General features: G+C 42.0%; 1 protein-coding gene across 1 annotated transcript; it reads left to right on the plus strand.

Moving 5' to 3' along the window:
* Positions 1-333: 333 nt before the first annotated feature.
* On the plus strand, positions 334-9,886 carry si:dkey-156n14.3 (zinc finger protein ZXDC). Its single transcript, XM_056401935.1, has 10 exons — positions 334-3,273; positions 3,718-3,870; positions 4,293-4,371; positions 5,031-5,161; positions 5,424-5,594; positions 6,101-6,888; positions 7,417-7,504; positions 7,600-7,766; positions 7,970-8,071; positions 9,123-9,886. The coding sequence occupies exons 1-10, from the start codon at positions 1,284-1,286 to the stop codon at positions 9,207-9,209; spliced, it is 3,756 nt and encodes a 1,251-aa protein (XP_056257910.1). The 5' UTR covers positions 334-1,283; the 3' UTR covers positions 9,210-9,886.
* Positions 9,887-16,316: the final 6,430 nt, after the last annotated feature.

The following is a 16,316-nucleotide window of genomic DNA, read 5'->3' on the forward strand; positions in this document are numbered from 1 at the left end:
CATATACAGCCTACTTAAGTACAGAACTGTACAGTACAAAACCTATATTGGTCTATATAACTGTCAAACTTTGTGATGTTACATCTCTTTACATATTTTCTTCTGTCAAAACATCGTAATGTGAAGTTTAATAAAGAATGAGTAATGGAGAGTGAATGATAAACGCTACGTTTAAACACAGCAGGTGCTATATGGTTTAAATATTTTAATCACGGAGAAGATAGTCTTCAACGTTTATTCTGAGGAGGAAATGTCTGTTTTATAGTGCTATGCTGCCACCCAGTGGAAATAGAGCAAATAAACACTGACTGATAAAAGATTTTTTATTTTTTTATTTTTATTGAACAATTCCATACACAACTTCTTTACAATATTCAAAAGGTAACAGGTCCATACAAACAAAAATGAAAATGAATAAATAAAAGTAATAATAAATAAACGCAGATGAGATTTAAATTATATTACACAAAACAACATAATAACATTGGGGGACTTTTGCATGTCAGTGTAGGCATCAGCTCTACATGTGGTCATAAGAAGTGTCATAGCCTATTTGGGTATCTAAAATACGACGGAGAATTAGGGCCACGTTGAGATTAAAAAAGAAAGTTTTTATTTCGAGAATAAAGTCGTGATATTACGAGAATTAAAAATGCAAAAAAAAACCCCAACATTTATTAGGAATATTTCAACAACCAATAAACGGGATAAATGACAGTCGGTGGCCCCTTGAGCTGCTTCTAACACTGCTGTATGTCTGTCTGACAATGGAATAGACTCAGTTTCTGCACAATCTTTTCAGTGCCCTGATGCTGCTGATGCTGCTGATGATGATGATGATGCTGATGACCCAAAAGATGAAGTATCTCCTTATTTGTGAAACCTCTGTTATAGTAGAACTTCACAGGATACTCCACGTTCCTCATTTTAAAGCTTCTGATATTTTTCCTTGTAAAATTATGACTAATCTCATACACATATTTTTTTGCTCGTAAAAGTTTGATTTTTTTCTTGGAATATTTTGACTTTATGCTCGTAATATTATGACTTTCTTCTCGAAATTTCAGATTATTTTCCCTTAATGTGGCCCTAATACTCCGTGGTAAATAATAAATAGGCAAATACAACACTTTACAGATCACTCACGTTGCTCGCCTCAGCCGTATTTCCACTGTGGCCCTGAAAGCACCGCTCGGCCTGCTGTAAACTGTGTAGTGGCTCTGCGGATCACCTCCGTTTACTAGGGCGGGCCTTTTCTGTGTCGCTGCTACAGGGATACCAAGATGGAAATACAGGGGCTATCTGATGCCCAAAACATTCACTCTCAACATGGCGCCCCACATAGAACCACTTCGTCTCCACTTCGATCGGCGACAGGATCGAGACCTCGTTTTAACTGCACCGAAAATGGAGCGGACGGACAACTGGAGCTGCTTGAACCACAAAGAGACAACAACAACAACAGGCCAAGGACATCACCGTTTCGCCTACTGGCGGAAAATGGCAGCGGAACGACTAGCCTGCCTGTTAGCAAATCGCAACCAACCAATAAAACTAATTTATCGAGTGATAGACTTAATAACGTGAACACGGAGAAGAAAAATGAGCTGAACGCACTACTTTGTTCTCAGGAGTCTGTTAGAGCTGCCTGGAAATATGGTATAGAAAGTGTAGATACTGTAATGCAAATGGAGCTGCCTCTGTTTGAAGGGGAAGAGGAACCGATGCCGCAGAGGCAACTAACGTTACCATTTCCAGTTTTACGGCAGCAGCGTGAGGACGGCGCCTTCAAGCAGCCTTCACTGGCCTGCCGAAGCGCTCCTCCGCCGGAGAACATCAGCACCGCAGACAGAACCACCCAGGAATTGTATGTTGTTTTCAATGTCGTTCAAGAGGATGGCAGCGGTGAGGAAGGCAAGCACCGACTGGATGTATCATCTGAGGACGGCGATAAAATAAAAGGTAAAAGGCAAGAGTGCTGTAAGGCGAGTCCCTGCGGCTCCATGGAGGTTGGAAACAGCAGTAACGCACTTCTCTGTGAATCTAATGACAACGTTAACTGTCTTGATACCCAGGCCTTGAAAAAACCCGAACATGTTTTCAATTTACTTAAAGGTAACTCAGTCGCGGTAAATGCGAAACAGGGTGTTTGTCACCAAACTGTCGAAGACGTAGTTTTGACAAACAAATATGGCGATAAGATTTGTGGCCAGATTTGTACCGAAAACGAAGAAGGTAAACTGGTCAGGGAGCTTTCGCCGCAGTCCCATAATGACGAGAGCAGTGCCTTGATTTCAGGGAACTCGGGCATCGTGGAAGCCATGGATACCTCGGACTTTATTTCAGACTCGACGGGGCTGCAGCACAGTGCAAACCCGGTCACGGCCTCCACAAGTCCGCACCCCAGTGAAACCTTTTCCGGAACTATCACGATAAACAACCAAAGCATCATAGTGACCATAGAAAACGGGATACTGACTCTTGCTGCCCCACCAGAGGGGCATGTACACAAAGAGGATGATATGGTCAGCTTGAAGGAGCATCTTGGCATGAAAGACCATGAGGATATTGTTCTTCTCAACTATGACAGTGGCACTAAATCCATCGGGAAGATCAGCACGTTAGCAGTATCCAGCGTCAGCCAGCAGAAAGAACCCAGACCTGGTTTGTCCGTGAGTGACTCAGAGCTGGCTCTGGTGGATGACTGTTCATTATCAGAGCTGGGCACTTCTCTGGACTCCTGTTCCATTGTCAAGCAGGAGGCAGGGGCGCTATGTGCTGTAAAAGAGGCTGATTTGGTCATCCCAACCCCCAAAGCCACAGTGGCAGACTGTGAAAATGAGGACTTCCAGTCTGTACCGCCAATCAGGTCTAAAAAAGAGACTGTGACGTCCTTTGACTGCCCAGAACCTGGCTGCTCCAACACATTTGACACACGTCAGAAACTCAAGGTTCACCTCCTGAACCACGCAGAGGATCCACGCCCCTACCAGTGCACCATGGAGGGCTGTGGCTGGGCTTTTGCCACCTCTTACAAACTAAAGCGGCATCTTCAATCACATGACAAGCAACGACCGCACACCTGCCAATTTGAAGGCTGTGGGCGGCGTTTCACCACAGTGTACAACCTTAAAGCTCATGTCAAAGTCCATGAGCATGATAATTCCTTCATCTGTGAGATCTGCAGCGAGAGGTTCCGCAGTGCTGCTCGACTCGCCAATCACCAGAGGGTCCACTTTGAGCCACAGAGGCCCCACAAATGTGAATTCCCAGGTAACACCAAGATCATTTTGCAATTTTCACCTTTTCCATGTACACTTACTCCACCTGCAGTTGGCTGATGGTTTGATAATGTACAACCCCCCAATGATAGCACTGGACATGTGACTGAAAGGGTAGCCTGTTTAAAGTTGCACAAAGCATTTGGAGCTGCTAATATGTAAGGTGATACATACACATCACAGTCATGTTTACCAACTCCATCAGTTTAATGCTTTATTCCAAAAAGATGAGCGAGGCAAATTATTTCATGTTAGCCTTATGTTAGACAGAACACTCACTAGCTGGTGTTAGGGGAGACTGTTTGATGTTCACTTTCATTAAAGTGAATCTTTAAAGTCCCATGGTTGCAGTTAACTTGATGTGCAAAACTCATACAGTTGCTAATATATTCTTGGTACAAAATGCACTTTTCAGTCTACCATTGTCTTCCTACAGGCTGCGAGAAAACCTTCATCACCTTCAGTGCCCTGTTCTCCCATAATCGCACTCATTTCAGAGAAACAGGCCACTTCACCTGCACCTTCCCAGGCTGCGATAAGACGTACGACAAGGCCTGTCGCCTCAAGATCCACATGAGAAGTCACACTGGTAAGCAGATGCTAGATCTGAGTGTCAGTAATATTGCCATAATTTCCACCCTACTGGTTCAGCAGGGAGGCACTAATGCTATTTAAGTGGGCCAAAAGGTACACGGTCAGTTAATGGTGGCTCTAATCAGACCTTGCTTTGTAATTCTACAGTAGTCAGCATTCAAACTACAGAGATGTTTGAGGCTGTTTTTTTAAAGAATAAGTCATTCCCCAATCACATGAATCTGTGAATGTGTTGCTCTCTGTTCACTCATTTCAGATGAGAGTAGTTCTTAATCCTGCATATTTCCAAAACTAAGAATAGCTCTGAATTGTACTGCATAGGTTACTTTGGTTAAAAGGGTGGTGTCTTGGTGTCTTGGTGATACAAGCCTCAGATCATGTGCACTGGTAAATAAACTAACAACTTCCTGTTGCCAGGTGAGAGGCCATTTGTCTGTGACTCAGAGGGCTGTGGCTGGTCTTTCACTAGCATGTCAAAGTTGCTCCGACACAAACGGTAAGTCTTCAAATAAGTAATAAGGAGTGGAGTTACTAATGTGTGTGTGTGTGTGTGTGTGTATGTGTGTGTGTGTGTATGTGTGTGTGTGTATATATATATATATATATATATATATATATATGTGTGTATGATGGATTATATGGATCAAAATACTAGGGACAGAGTCATTCCTATTTAGATTACAAAAATAATTTGCTTATACTAATCAAGTAGTCTAGATTACAGTTCAACATGTTCAGTGTGTGTGTATATATATATATATATATATGCACTAAATGTTAAAAGGTCGTACACTGATTATTGTGTGCACAAAGTTTTTTTTAAGTTAAAAGTAACAAGATAGCTATATTAACCACCTGGAGTTACAATAGTGTTAAACTGTGATGTGAACAAATACAGTCTATACAGACTCGCCACAGTTTATGGGACTCAGGATGGCTAGCTGATTCTGGGTATTTAATACTTTTATACCTAACTGAATCATCAAGAATCAAATTGAATCATATTGAAATTAATCGATTCTAGATTTTCTGAATCAAAACTGAATCGGTTGGATCAGTGCGATTATCCAGCCCTACTGTTTGTCCACTCATTACATCTATAATGAAGTATGAGACTGTCTCACTGACCACCGTCTCCTTCTCTTCGGTTATCAGGAAACATGATGATGACCGGCGCTTTGTCTGTACAGAGGAGGGCTGTGGAAAGTCCTTCACCCGGGCAGAGCACCTTAAGGGTCACAGTATCACCCATCTGGGCACCAAGCCCTTCCAGTGCCATGCAGAAGGTGAGTACGGGTACCAGAGGCAAAATGTATGAGTAGCATGTTTTGTTGGGAGAAAGTCGGTGGTTTCTGTACATGCACTTGCTTTTTAAAAAATGGAAATAGACTAGTCAGTTGCAAATGAATAGAGAGAAGTTTATTTTTTCTTTCACTCATTGAAATACGGTGCAGTTAAATAAATCATTTAAATAGTTTTTCTGAACTTCCTATTTTCTGAACAAGCAATCATGTTATGACATTTAACTCCTGTGTATTTTCTCTTCAGGCTGTAATGCCAAGTTCTCAGCACGCAGCAGCCTGTACATCCACTCCAAGAAGCATAAGCAGGACACCAGCACCCTGAGGACCCGCTGTCCTGTGGCAAACTGCTCCAAACACTTCTCCTCTCGCAGCAGTCTGAAGAGCCACATGCTTAAACACCATCACCTTAGTCCCGGTAAGTTTTTTTTTTTTTTTTTTGTGGTGGTCTAAATTTACTACAGAGCTTGTTTCTCTTTGTGGAAGACAACAGTCAGTATATTGTGCAGCTAATAATGCGCACTGACTTTTCTCCCCAGATAGACAGGGCAGTTTCTGTGGATCTGGGAGATGGATAAACTCTCTCTCTCAACTCAATTCAGTATGCTTTATTGGCATGAATGTCAGGTCAAAAATATTGCTTGCAAAAGTGTCAATGATAATAAAATTCAATAATGAGATGAGAAAAAATACAATTCATTACGTGAAATACAAAGACAAGAAAATAGCAGTGAGTAGAAGTAAACATGTGTTTTGTGTGTGAATGTGTTCTACATGTCCAGATAATTATTTGTCACATTCAGTGATGTTTTAATTATGTCACCCTCAGTTTGTGACTTTCAGTCACATATTGTGCAGCTGAGTCTGCTGCATGTTCCTCTCCTTATCAAATCTGTTGCTTTTCTCTGTCATTGTCCATCCCAGATGTTTTGAACCAAATGGAGACCACGCCCACCTTGACCCCCAGCAGTGAGCTCATCAGCTCCAACTCAACAACGGTTACTGGGCCTGGTATTGCTGGGGGCGACCAGCTTACCAACCTGGACCTCAGCTCTCTTTTCTCTGCTGTGCCTGGAGGTGCAGCGCCTCCAGGCACAGGTATGGGAGTGGGAATCCCTGTCGGCGGTAGCAGCTCTAATGGCACTTTCACCATGGACCTCTCCCTGGTCAGCTCAGGCATCCTCACCATCGACCCCGCTTCTGTTGGGACCACGCTTGGTACCAGCACAAGCACCACGCTGGCCAAGACTGTGGACCCTCTTATCCTAGCAGCCAGTGCTGACATTGGCCCCCACCATGGTCTGGAGGGTACAGCGGGTGACGTCCTGCCCCCACAGGGCACCCTAAACCTGGATGATGTGCAGACGGTTACCCCAGAGGCCCTGGGAACCCTCACAGCTCTCACCATGCAGGGTGCTGGTTCCTCTGTGGACCCCACTCTACAGCACCCACTCAGCTCCTCCAGCGCCCTGAGCGTGGAGGCCACAGCCACCCTGGCAGTGGCTCCTGTGGCCGAGCTGCTGGCTTCACCCTCTACAGTGGTGGAGGTTGGTGGGCAGGGGGGAGTGGGGCCTCTGCTGGGTTGTGTGGAGGTGCTGGGGCCTCCAGAAGGAGGAAAAGTCCTCACCCAGTTTGTTTTCCCCACTCACAGCAACAGCTTCAGCCCTCAAAAAGACTCAGAACTCAACGCTGTGTCACCAAGCAGCTTCCTAGTGAGTAGCCAAACAGATTTTTTAGATGCATTGGCTGCCTTTAGTTGAAAATTTTAATATTTATAATCTCTGCAAATGAAATGCACAACATTTGCTCTTTGTATTCTCTGGTATGGAGGGGTGGAATTCTTTGGAAATGGCACAAATATCTGCTTTTATCAGCTTCATTGTGGTTGGTACTAGCACTCAAAAGCCTATGTATTGTTTTGGATTGGATTTAGTTTTGATAAGTGAACTGTACTAGAGCTGAATCGATTTCTTGATTATTAGTATGTCGAATTAACAGAAAATAATTTTGTAACTACTTTGATAATTGATTAACTGTTCATCTTTTAGGCAAAAATGCTAAAATTCTGCTTCCAGCCTCTCAAATGTCAACATTTGCTGGTTTTCTTAGCCTGCTTTATTATGATGGATATGACATTTTATAGACCAAACAATAAATTAGTAATCTGTAAAACAATTGGCAGATTGATTGATAATGAAAATAACTGGTTGCAGCTAATGTGTATCCATTTTGTGTGTCAGGAGAGTGGAGGCTCAGCCAGGACTGATTACAGAGCCATCCAGCTGGCCAAGAAGAAGAAGAAGCAGAGAGGCCCATCAGCCTCCTCTGGTAACACACACTCCTCATTCAGACTATACTGAGATTAGAGACTAACATGACTGTGTAACGGCAACTCATGGTGGTATTGTCTTTGCCCGATCCAGGGAGTTCCAGCCAGAGAAAAATGAAAGGAGCAAAGGCAGCCATTGCTCCAGCACCGCTGGCTCCATCTGCTGCTCGTTATGGTGAAGGAGCTCCATCAGGCAACGGGGGCCTGACTCTGCGTGATCCTGTCACCGGGGCCCAGTATGTCCAGATTCAGCTGCTGCAGGTGAGATCCCCAGATATCTGATCACAATACAATGTTTGCCAACTAGTCTGTGTGTAGATCTGATGTACACCCTTGACATTAAAATCTTTGACCTGTGTTGAGAGAACCATTTTCTAAATGAGACGGCGTCAACTGCATTGAATAGCCACAAAGAGCATAGCTGTTGTTGAAAGACATGCTGATGGAAATGTTTGTCCATGCAGGACGACCCAGCCAGTGATGGCGATCTTGCCTTCCAGCTGAGCTCTCAGCCCTCCAGCTCGCACTCTCAGCTCACTGTTGACCTGCCTGTCAACATTTTGCAGGTGAGAGAGCTTTCATTTACAATTCCTTGTGCCTGTTATTTATATCACCACTGTCAGCAGCTGTAATGAGAGGCAGATTCATACAAGTCCACTTACTGATCCAGTGAAGGTATATTTTACAACAAATCAAACATTACCACACATGAAAATCATGGCAAGGTTTATGCAAACAAATATAGTTTCACAAATAGAAATAAAAATGAACACAGTGAAGAAAAAGAACCGAAAATAACAAGTAAAAAAGACTGATTCCTGGTTAGATCACCTGACAACTGATGTGAACAGTATATTCGTAGTTACTATAATGCAGAAGCACAGGTGACGTTTTCCACATGGTGTGAATGCAAATCGGTCAAATTATGACTCCTGCAATATTCTTTGGTCATGATGGAAGACAGCTGTTGAAGGTCCTGGAGTCACAGAAGTGCCGAGCTTATGTCTCTGGACCACTCCCCTCTCCCGGCTGTGGACTCCGCTTCAGCCTTTTTCTGATTGTGCTCACTACGGTTTTCATTGACAGTTTCTACTTGTTTTGGCAGCGTACAGAGCGTTCAAATGACAGATAAAGTGGCAACACCCGGCCGAGGCGAGAACACTGTACTACAGAAAAGTTCCAGTCCGGTTTTTGATTTCATCATAGTACAGAAACTGCACACACAACAGTTTTAAAAGACAGTACAATGAATTTAGAGACAGGCTGATCTGGCACTATTAGTTTGATTCAGTTGATGATGTAATATATTCGGCAGTCTGAGCCTGCAAAAAGTTTTTAAAGTCATGATTCAGACATTGACAACCTGAGCCAGGGGAGCAACATTGAAGCAGAGTACAACTTTGAAGATTCAGACCTCTTTTTGTTTTATGCTTTCTCATTTATTCTTAAGATTTTTTTATTGTCCTTTTATCCTTGTTTCCATTTCTTGAGCACAGAAACTATTTTAATATGTAATTGCACTGTGAAAGTTCTGTTTTTATGTCTTTGAAACAACTAGTTTTTGAAAGGTTCTACATAAAGTTTATTATTAATTGAGCTCTGTGACTATGTTCACAGGAACCCTCAGTGATGGCCGAAGACGACAACACATCTGACAACTCCCAGTTCACAGGAAGCACAATCAACCTCCAGGACTTGGAGTGACCACCGCAGAGCTGGAGGTCACAGGTCTGCTGCAATGATCGATTTCTCTGGCACCTCGTCACTGTCCACAGTTTACATCAACAAACACACCGTGAGATATTATGCTCCATCAAACTGTTGACCTGTTTTTTCCCAGGACTTTGAAAGCCTTTGTGGACATGTGGTCATATGATTTAGGGAGGGGTGGACATGGTTTCACAGATAATGCACCTTGAGAAGAGGATACGAGGATAGTTTCTTCAGAAGATTATTGTGTTGATTTCTTCAGTCCAGTTTGTACCAAAATCAAACCTGACAGCACTCAGAGGCTGTCCTGTGGGTGTTAACAGTAACGGTGTCTATTCCATGGTGCCACGTTGCCACTCATGCACATTCTGTGTGCTATCTACGCTCCAGTTGCCTTACAGACACCTCACACTGTGCACACCTCCACTGGCAGGTTATCTTCTTTATTTGTTGCTATTTTGATTTCTTAAGTTTTGTTAGCTTTATTTTTCTATGGCAGTACCAAGTTCATGTTGAAAACATGGCTATTCATGTGTTTATATACGTATGTAATGAGTTACTACCTTCTTGTGATAATTTAATGTTTGTTATTTATTATTTAGTTGTGGGTTTACAGAATGGCAGAGCCAAACACAGATGAATTAAAGAATTAAAGCACAATCTGAACAGTTTTTGGAGAAGCCTTCATTTGACTTTGCAGGAAAAAAAAAAGGAAAATTGCTTGTACCAGATTTAGCCACCAGCTGATTTCCATCTGCAGTACAGTAAAAGATCCCCACTACAAATAGGCCAACATCCTATTCATAAGCACACACACACAAACGCACAACAAACTTCATTTGAACAAACTGGAACATTATATAGATATTAATAGTACATACATGTATCCACCATTATAAAAAAAGACCAGAATGTCAAGTTAATGCTGAGAAGATGGTTATTTAAAAACCATTTTGCCAGCAGTGATGCAGCCATTGTATCTGACCGTTGTGGTGAAGAAGGAGCTGAGCTGGAAGGCAAAGCTCTCAATTTACCATTTGATCTTTGTTCCAACCCTCACCTGTGGTCATGAGCTGAGTAGTGACTGAAAGAATAAGATCACAGGTTCAAGCGGCTGAAATGGGTTTCCTCCTCAGGGTGTCTGGGCTCGGTCTTAGAGACTGAGTGAGGAGCTCTGACATCTGGAGGGAGCTCGGAGTAGAGGCGCTGATCCTTCACGTCGAAAGGAACCAGCTGTGGTGGTTCAGGCATCTGATCAGGATGCCCCCTGGGCGCCTTCCTTTGGAAGGTTTCCATGCACATCCAACTGGGAGGAGTCCCGGAATAGACCCAGAACTCGCTGGATTACATATCCCATCTGGCCTGGGAGCGCCTCGGGATACCCCAGGAGGAGCTGGAAAGCGTTGCTGGAGAGAGGGACGTCTGGAATGCCCCGCTTAGCTGCTGCCACCACGACCCGACCCTCGATAAGCAGAAGAAAATGGATGGAAAAGGCGGATTGTGCAAAGGTGAAGCCTCGTTTAGACATGCTACAATCTGCCCTTGAAGCTCTGCTCAGTTGCTCAGAGCAGAGTTGAACAAAGGTGATTGACTTGGAGGAGCATCATTATCAAACACCCTGAACACACATCTGAATACAGGAAGAAGTTGTCGAAGCTTAACATTTTTATATTTAACAAATAAATAACAATGGTGGTATTGCAGTGATTTCCTCTCCAGGACATTAAGTTTGTGAAGTGTCCTAACAGTTTTTAAGACAGTCTTGTTTACCTGTGACCAACATGATATGCAATAATGAAAAGATATATGTAGTAAATACATGTAAATATGTATGAAGTCAATATATAGTGTTCCCATCTTGAGCAGATACAGTCAGAAAATATTCACTTTTTGCTCCTTGTGTTGTAGATTTAATTATAAATGAGTACAATCGCTGTTTTTGCTCATCAGTCTCCATTCAATAATCCAGGATAACAAAATAAAAACATGTTTTTAGAAATGGTTGCAAATTTTTAAGTATGAACTACTTGTACTAGTCCTGAAGTCTCTCCTTCGTTCAGTACTGTGTAGAACCCCTTTGACAGCAATTACAGTTTCGAGTCTTCTGGGTAAGTCTCTACAAGCTTTGCACTCACACGTCCTCCCCTGCTTCATTAGATTGGACGTGAAGAGTTTGTGAACTTCCATCTTCAGGTCTGAAGTCTGCACTTTGGCTGGCCCACTCAAGGGCAGTCAGAGAAAGCCATTCCAACATTTTTTGGGTGTATGCTTTGGGTCATTGTCGTGCTGAATGGTGTGCTGAATGGTGAACCTCTGTCCCAGTCTCAGATTGCTTGCGCTCTGGAGCAGGTTTTCTTCAAGGAACTCGGGTTTGGCTGCATTCATCCTTCCCTCAATTCTGACCAGTCTCCTTCCCCTGTCGCTGGGAAGCACTGCCATAGCATGAGCTGCCACCACCACACTTCGCTGTAGGGATGGTATTAGCCAGGCGAATAGCTGTGCCTGATTTTCACTGGACATAGTGTTTGACCAGAGAATCTTTTCCCACGTTCTCAGGACTCAGAGTCCTTTAAAAACCATTTGCCACCTCAGAGTGGGCTGTTACTCAAAGTGGCTCCCGTCGAAACATTTTTCCATAAAGGTGTGATTGACGGAGCACTGCTGAGACAGTCGCACACAAAGCTTTTGTCCTGATTTACACTGATTAGCCACAACATTAAAACTGATAATTAGTGTTAATGTTGTGTCTGATTGTTACATATACATGTGTATGTGATCACTATAAGCAGTTTCCCCTGTTTATTATTATATTTGTTTTTATTACAATAATTGATCAACAGCATAGAAAGAACTGTAAATAAACCAGAGTTAGCAAAGAAGGCTATTTTAATCTTGTCCTTGGTCAAATAAATTAAAACATGTTATAAAATAAATATATACAATATAATAAATAAAAACAAATAATGCCACAACATGTTACTTATAATACACACTGACTAAAGAGTAATGGGGAGAAAGCATGAAGGTAATAGAAGAGAGGTGATCATAATTGTGACACTTTTATATTGTTAGAATAGTTTACAGAAATGTGGTCACTGTTATCTTACATGAGCGTTATTATCAGTGCTTGTAAATCTCAGAATTTAGACCACATTTCCCATAAGTCCTTGTTCATACTGTCCTTTATCCACATTCCTTTAGGGGACAAATGTGTTGCAAGGTATTTTTGGTCTGACTTTCCTTCCACTGACACTGAAGGCCTCTCAGACTGTGGTGGGATGAAGAGTGCCCCCTCCCTGTGTAAACAGTCACTTCATTCAAATCCAAAAAAAAACAAACAAACAAAAAACAGTACTATGAACCACAAGATGGCGTCCAAGTCCACATGGCTTCTATATACAGGGCACCACCTAGCTATGATGCAAGCTTTAATATACATTATTGGCATAAACCCTCATAAGGATATTTTAGGAATATTATAGTGACAGTGTGAATAATAATAATATTTCATAAATGAGTATTAGGGATATTACAGAGTTATTGTAATAATTTGTTTCCTTGTTGCCCATTGAGTCTCAACCTGCCACCTACCTCTGTGACCTCTTGACCCCACTACATGAGCTTGGTCACAACGACCATAAATGAGGTTGCATGCTAACTGTCACCAACACACATTATTTTCATGCAATATATTTTATGCACAGCATATACACTGTCACCTATTCAAATCTATTGTCATCCATCTGTAAAACATCTGTCTAGCTCTATGGCCATACTACGGTGGCCCTGAGAGCTCAACACACTGCAACATGCAAATAGACAGAACACAAACATACTAAAAAAACAGGGATTTCATGGATACAGATTAATCTCACCTACTTTATCTCACCTAGCTGCTACTTTACAATCTGGGGTTTGAGTAGTGAAGAGTCAGGAAAAGTCAAATGTCAATTACATGTTATTTCTGTTCTCTCTCTCTCTGTCTTTCTCCCTCTCTCTCTCTCTCTCTCTCTCAAGAGTCGTTTAGGTTCTTTCATGCTCCAGTGTCCTTCACCTCCACTTGTTGCACAGACTTGCCGGGTCGTTCACCTTTCTTGTAACACACACACACGCACATATATATATATATATATATATATATAGTGTAAAAAAAAAAAAATATATATATACACACACACACATAATCTTGAGTATATAATCTATAATCTGTCCCAAGTGTCGTTCTTGTGTATTGCCTCTTTCCAACCTTCTAATAATTACCTAATTATGTTCATTACACAAACTGCCCAACTCTTAGCAACCACAAGAAAGGAAGTATTGTAAGTAAGTGTTATTATTACTATTGATACTACTAAGTCATACAGGTCTGAGTGGGGCGCTGGACGTTTACACCATGAGGAACAGGTATGGAAAGTGGAGAGTTAACAAGGTGTGTGGCCAACAGGGTAGAGTTGTACCAGAGGCAATACCTCTAGAGAGCTGCATAGAGCAAGACCTGATGACCAATGAGGAGTGAGTATCCAGAGAAGGGACGTAAATAGAAATAACAATAAAATGTGTAATTCATGGTTTTAAAGGATCAAAAAGGTCAAGTTTCTCTATTAGCACTAAGTGTGGCTAATTTGAGCCACATGGAAAGCTGTTGAGTAAAAAGTTAAAATAAAAGTAAAAGTAATTATATGAACTGGTGTCTCTTCTGCTATCTCCTCATCAGGCTTGTAGCATCTCTGGAGGGAAACTGGAACCCGTTTTCAACATCTACAATCTGAAATCAGGAGCTTGTACACGACCCTTGGGAGACAGAGACAGAGAGGAAGAAGTAGGGCAAAGTGGCTAATCCTCGAATCAGCAGCATTTCCATTCCTCCGGACCAAGCCTATAATCTGTGAGCTAGGCCCCCCCCCCCCCCCCCCCCCCCGCGCAGGCACAGTCTCATGGATTTTGGCTCCAGCTGTTTGATGGCTGGATTAAGAGGTCAAGTGGGATCAGCCAGACATGCTGCCCTGCCCGCTGCACAACATGGTAGGCCTAATAACATCCAGTTACTGTAACATATTCTGTACTCTGCTTGTCTACCAGGAAGCAATGACTCGCTTGCCATGCAGTCAGAGCAAACACTTACCACTCACTATCCTGCTGCAAACTGCTGCGGATCCACGATTATGTGGATCTTACTCAGTAGCGCCGGTAGAACTACACTTCATAGTACACACGGAACTGCCTGTGTGCTTGTAGACTACCTTTAGGTTTCCCCCCCCACACACACACACACACACACACACACACACATATATGTCTACTCATCGAACAAGTGAGCGAGCAAGAGAGAGAGAGAGAGAGAGAGAGAGACTGATTTGGTATTCTAGTGCTAAAGTTATGACACAACACCACAATAAAACTGATCAGCCTAATACATTCACTTCAAAGACCAACAGGCCTGAATAACAACAGCAGCAGCTAAATAACAGGCTACAATAAACTATTATGTACTATATTGAATATCCCTGAGAAGCGTGCAATAAGAGTCGACATGAAGCAACAGATTCCCTCATTCAGCATCATCATCATCATAAGAACAGTTGCCTAAATAACTACTAAAGATAATAATAACAACATGCAACATCAAGACCAAACCAAGCTGCTACAATAAACAACCAAAAAACCACGAGACAATAAGATGAAATAGTGTTCTGATCTATATGAAGTTCATTCTGTGTCTGAACGTCATGATGGATGTTCATTAGTGCTCCACATCTGCAGTATCACAACATCCTCCTCCTTTATCTCCTGCTCTCCTCTTGAATCTAGAAGCCAAACAATAAGACAGGATCTCCCGTTGTCACAATTTTATTTTCGAGACAGGATGTTAAGAAAACAAACTAAATAATTTTTAAAAATGTACGCACAGTGTGTACAGGATTACAGTTACAGTCTTACCGACCTATAACTCCACTAACCTCAGATTACAAGATCCTCTGTAATTGTGCAAGGCTGAGAGTCATGCAGTCATTGCTGTTTCTTTCCACGTGGAAAAAGTGAGTGAGTGGAATTTTGATTTTTAGGTTATGAAAAAAAATAATTTTGGACTTAAATGTATAATATATAACTTTTAGTAATAATAAATGATAGTAATTTTATTTAGAGGTGCCTTTCAAGGCACTGAAAGACACTTTACAACACACAGTGAAAAATAATATAGCAAGTACAAGGCATAAAATACAAAATTAATATAATGGCATAAAAATAAATATGATTAAATGTTCAGGAACAGGTGTGTTTTTATGTGGGAATTTGAAAATAGGAAGCGAGTCAATATTTCAGATGTCTTAAGAGAGTTCCAGAGTCGAGAGGCTGCACGGCTGAAGGCTCTGAACCACATGGTGGTCAGACTCAACAAGACCTGAAATATGTATGGCAATTAAGTTGTATATGTATTAGCATGGATAGCATGTTTAACACCAAAACACCACACACACACACTTCCTGATTGAAAACGTGGATCAGGCCTTGAGCCCCGCCCACCACCTGCTTGCTCCAGGTGGACAGGTGAAAGAGCAGAGAGCATCAAGATGGTCAGAGGAGGAAACATCAGAGAGACTCAGCCACATGTTTGAGCCTCAGTCAGACCCAGACTCAGACTCAGATGAGGAGTCTGTTGAGACCAGAACCAGAGACTAGCAGACGGATCAGAACGGTTAGCGCAGTTAATTGGTTGTGTTGTTTATTTTTTTATTTATTTATTTTTCTTTAAACAATCGATCCTTTTACATTTTCACCCCTTTCATTTTCGCCTGTTTTCACCTATATCATTTAAATTATGATTTTTATGTGCTGTTGTATTTCCTGATGTTGATTCTCATGCTTTTACTAAAACAAACAAAAAATAATAAATAAATAAAACTCCACCTCAATCTCACACGTGTCAGATTAATCACAAAATCATGAATGATATGTTATGCACCTCATGAAAACATTACAGGTGATCTGTCTTCCACTGACCCACTACTATCACTTCCTCCGTGGTTGTTGTTTATCGTGATAACCGTTTACAACTCTGCTTCCCACATGTTGTTGCACGCAGCAGAACCTCTGACTGACAGA

The sequence above is a fragment of the Seriola aureovittata genome, chromosome 2 (assembly GCF_021018895.1).
Source record: "Seriola aureovittata isolate HTS-2021-v1 ecotype China chromosome 2, ASM2101889v1, whole genome shotgun sequence".
NCBI classification, from domain to species: domain Eukaryota; kingdom Metazoa; phylum Chordata; class Actinopteri; order Carangiformes; family Carangidae; genus Seriola; species Seriola aureovittata.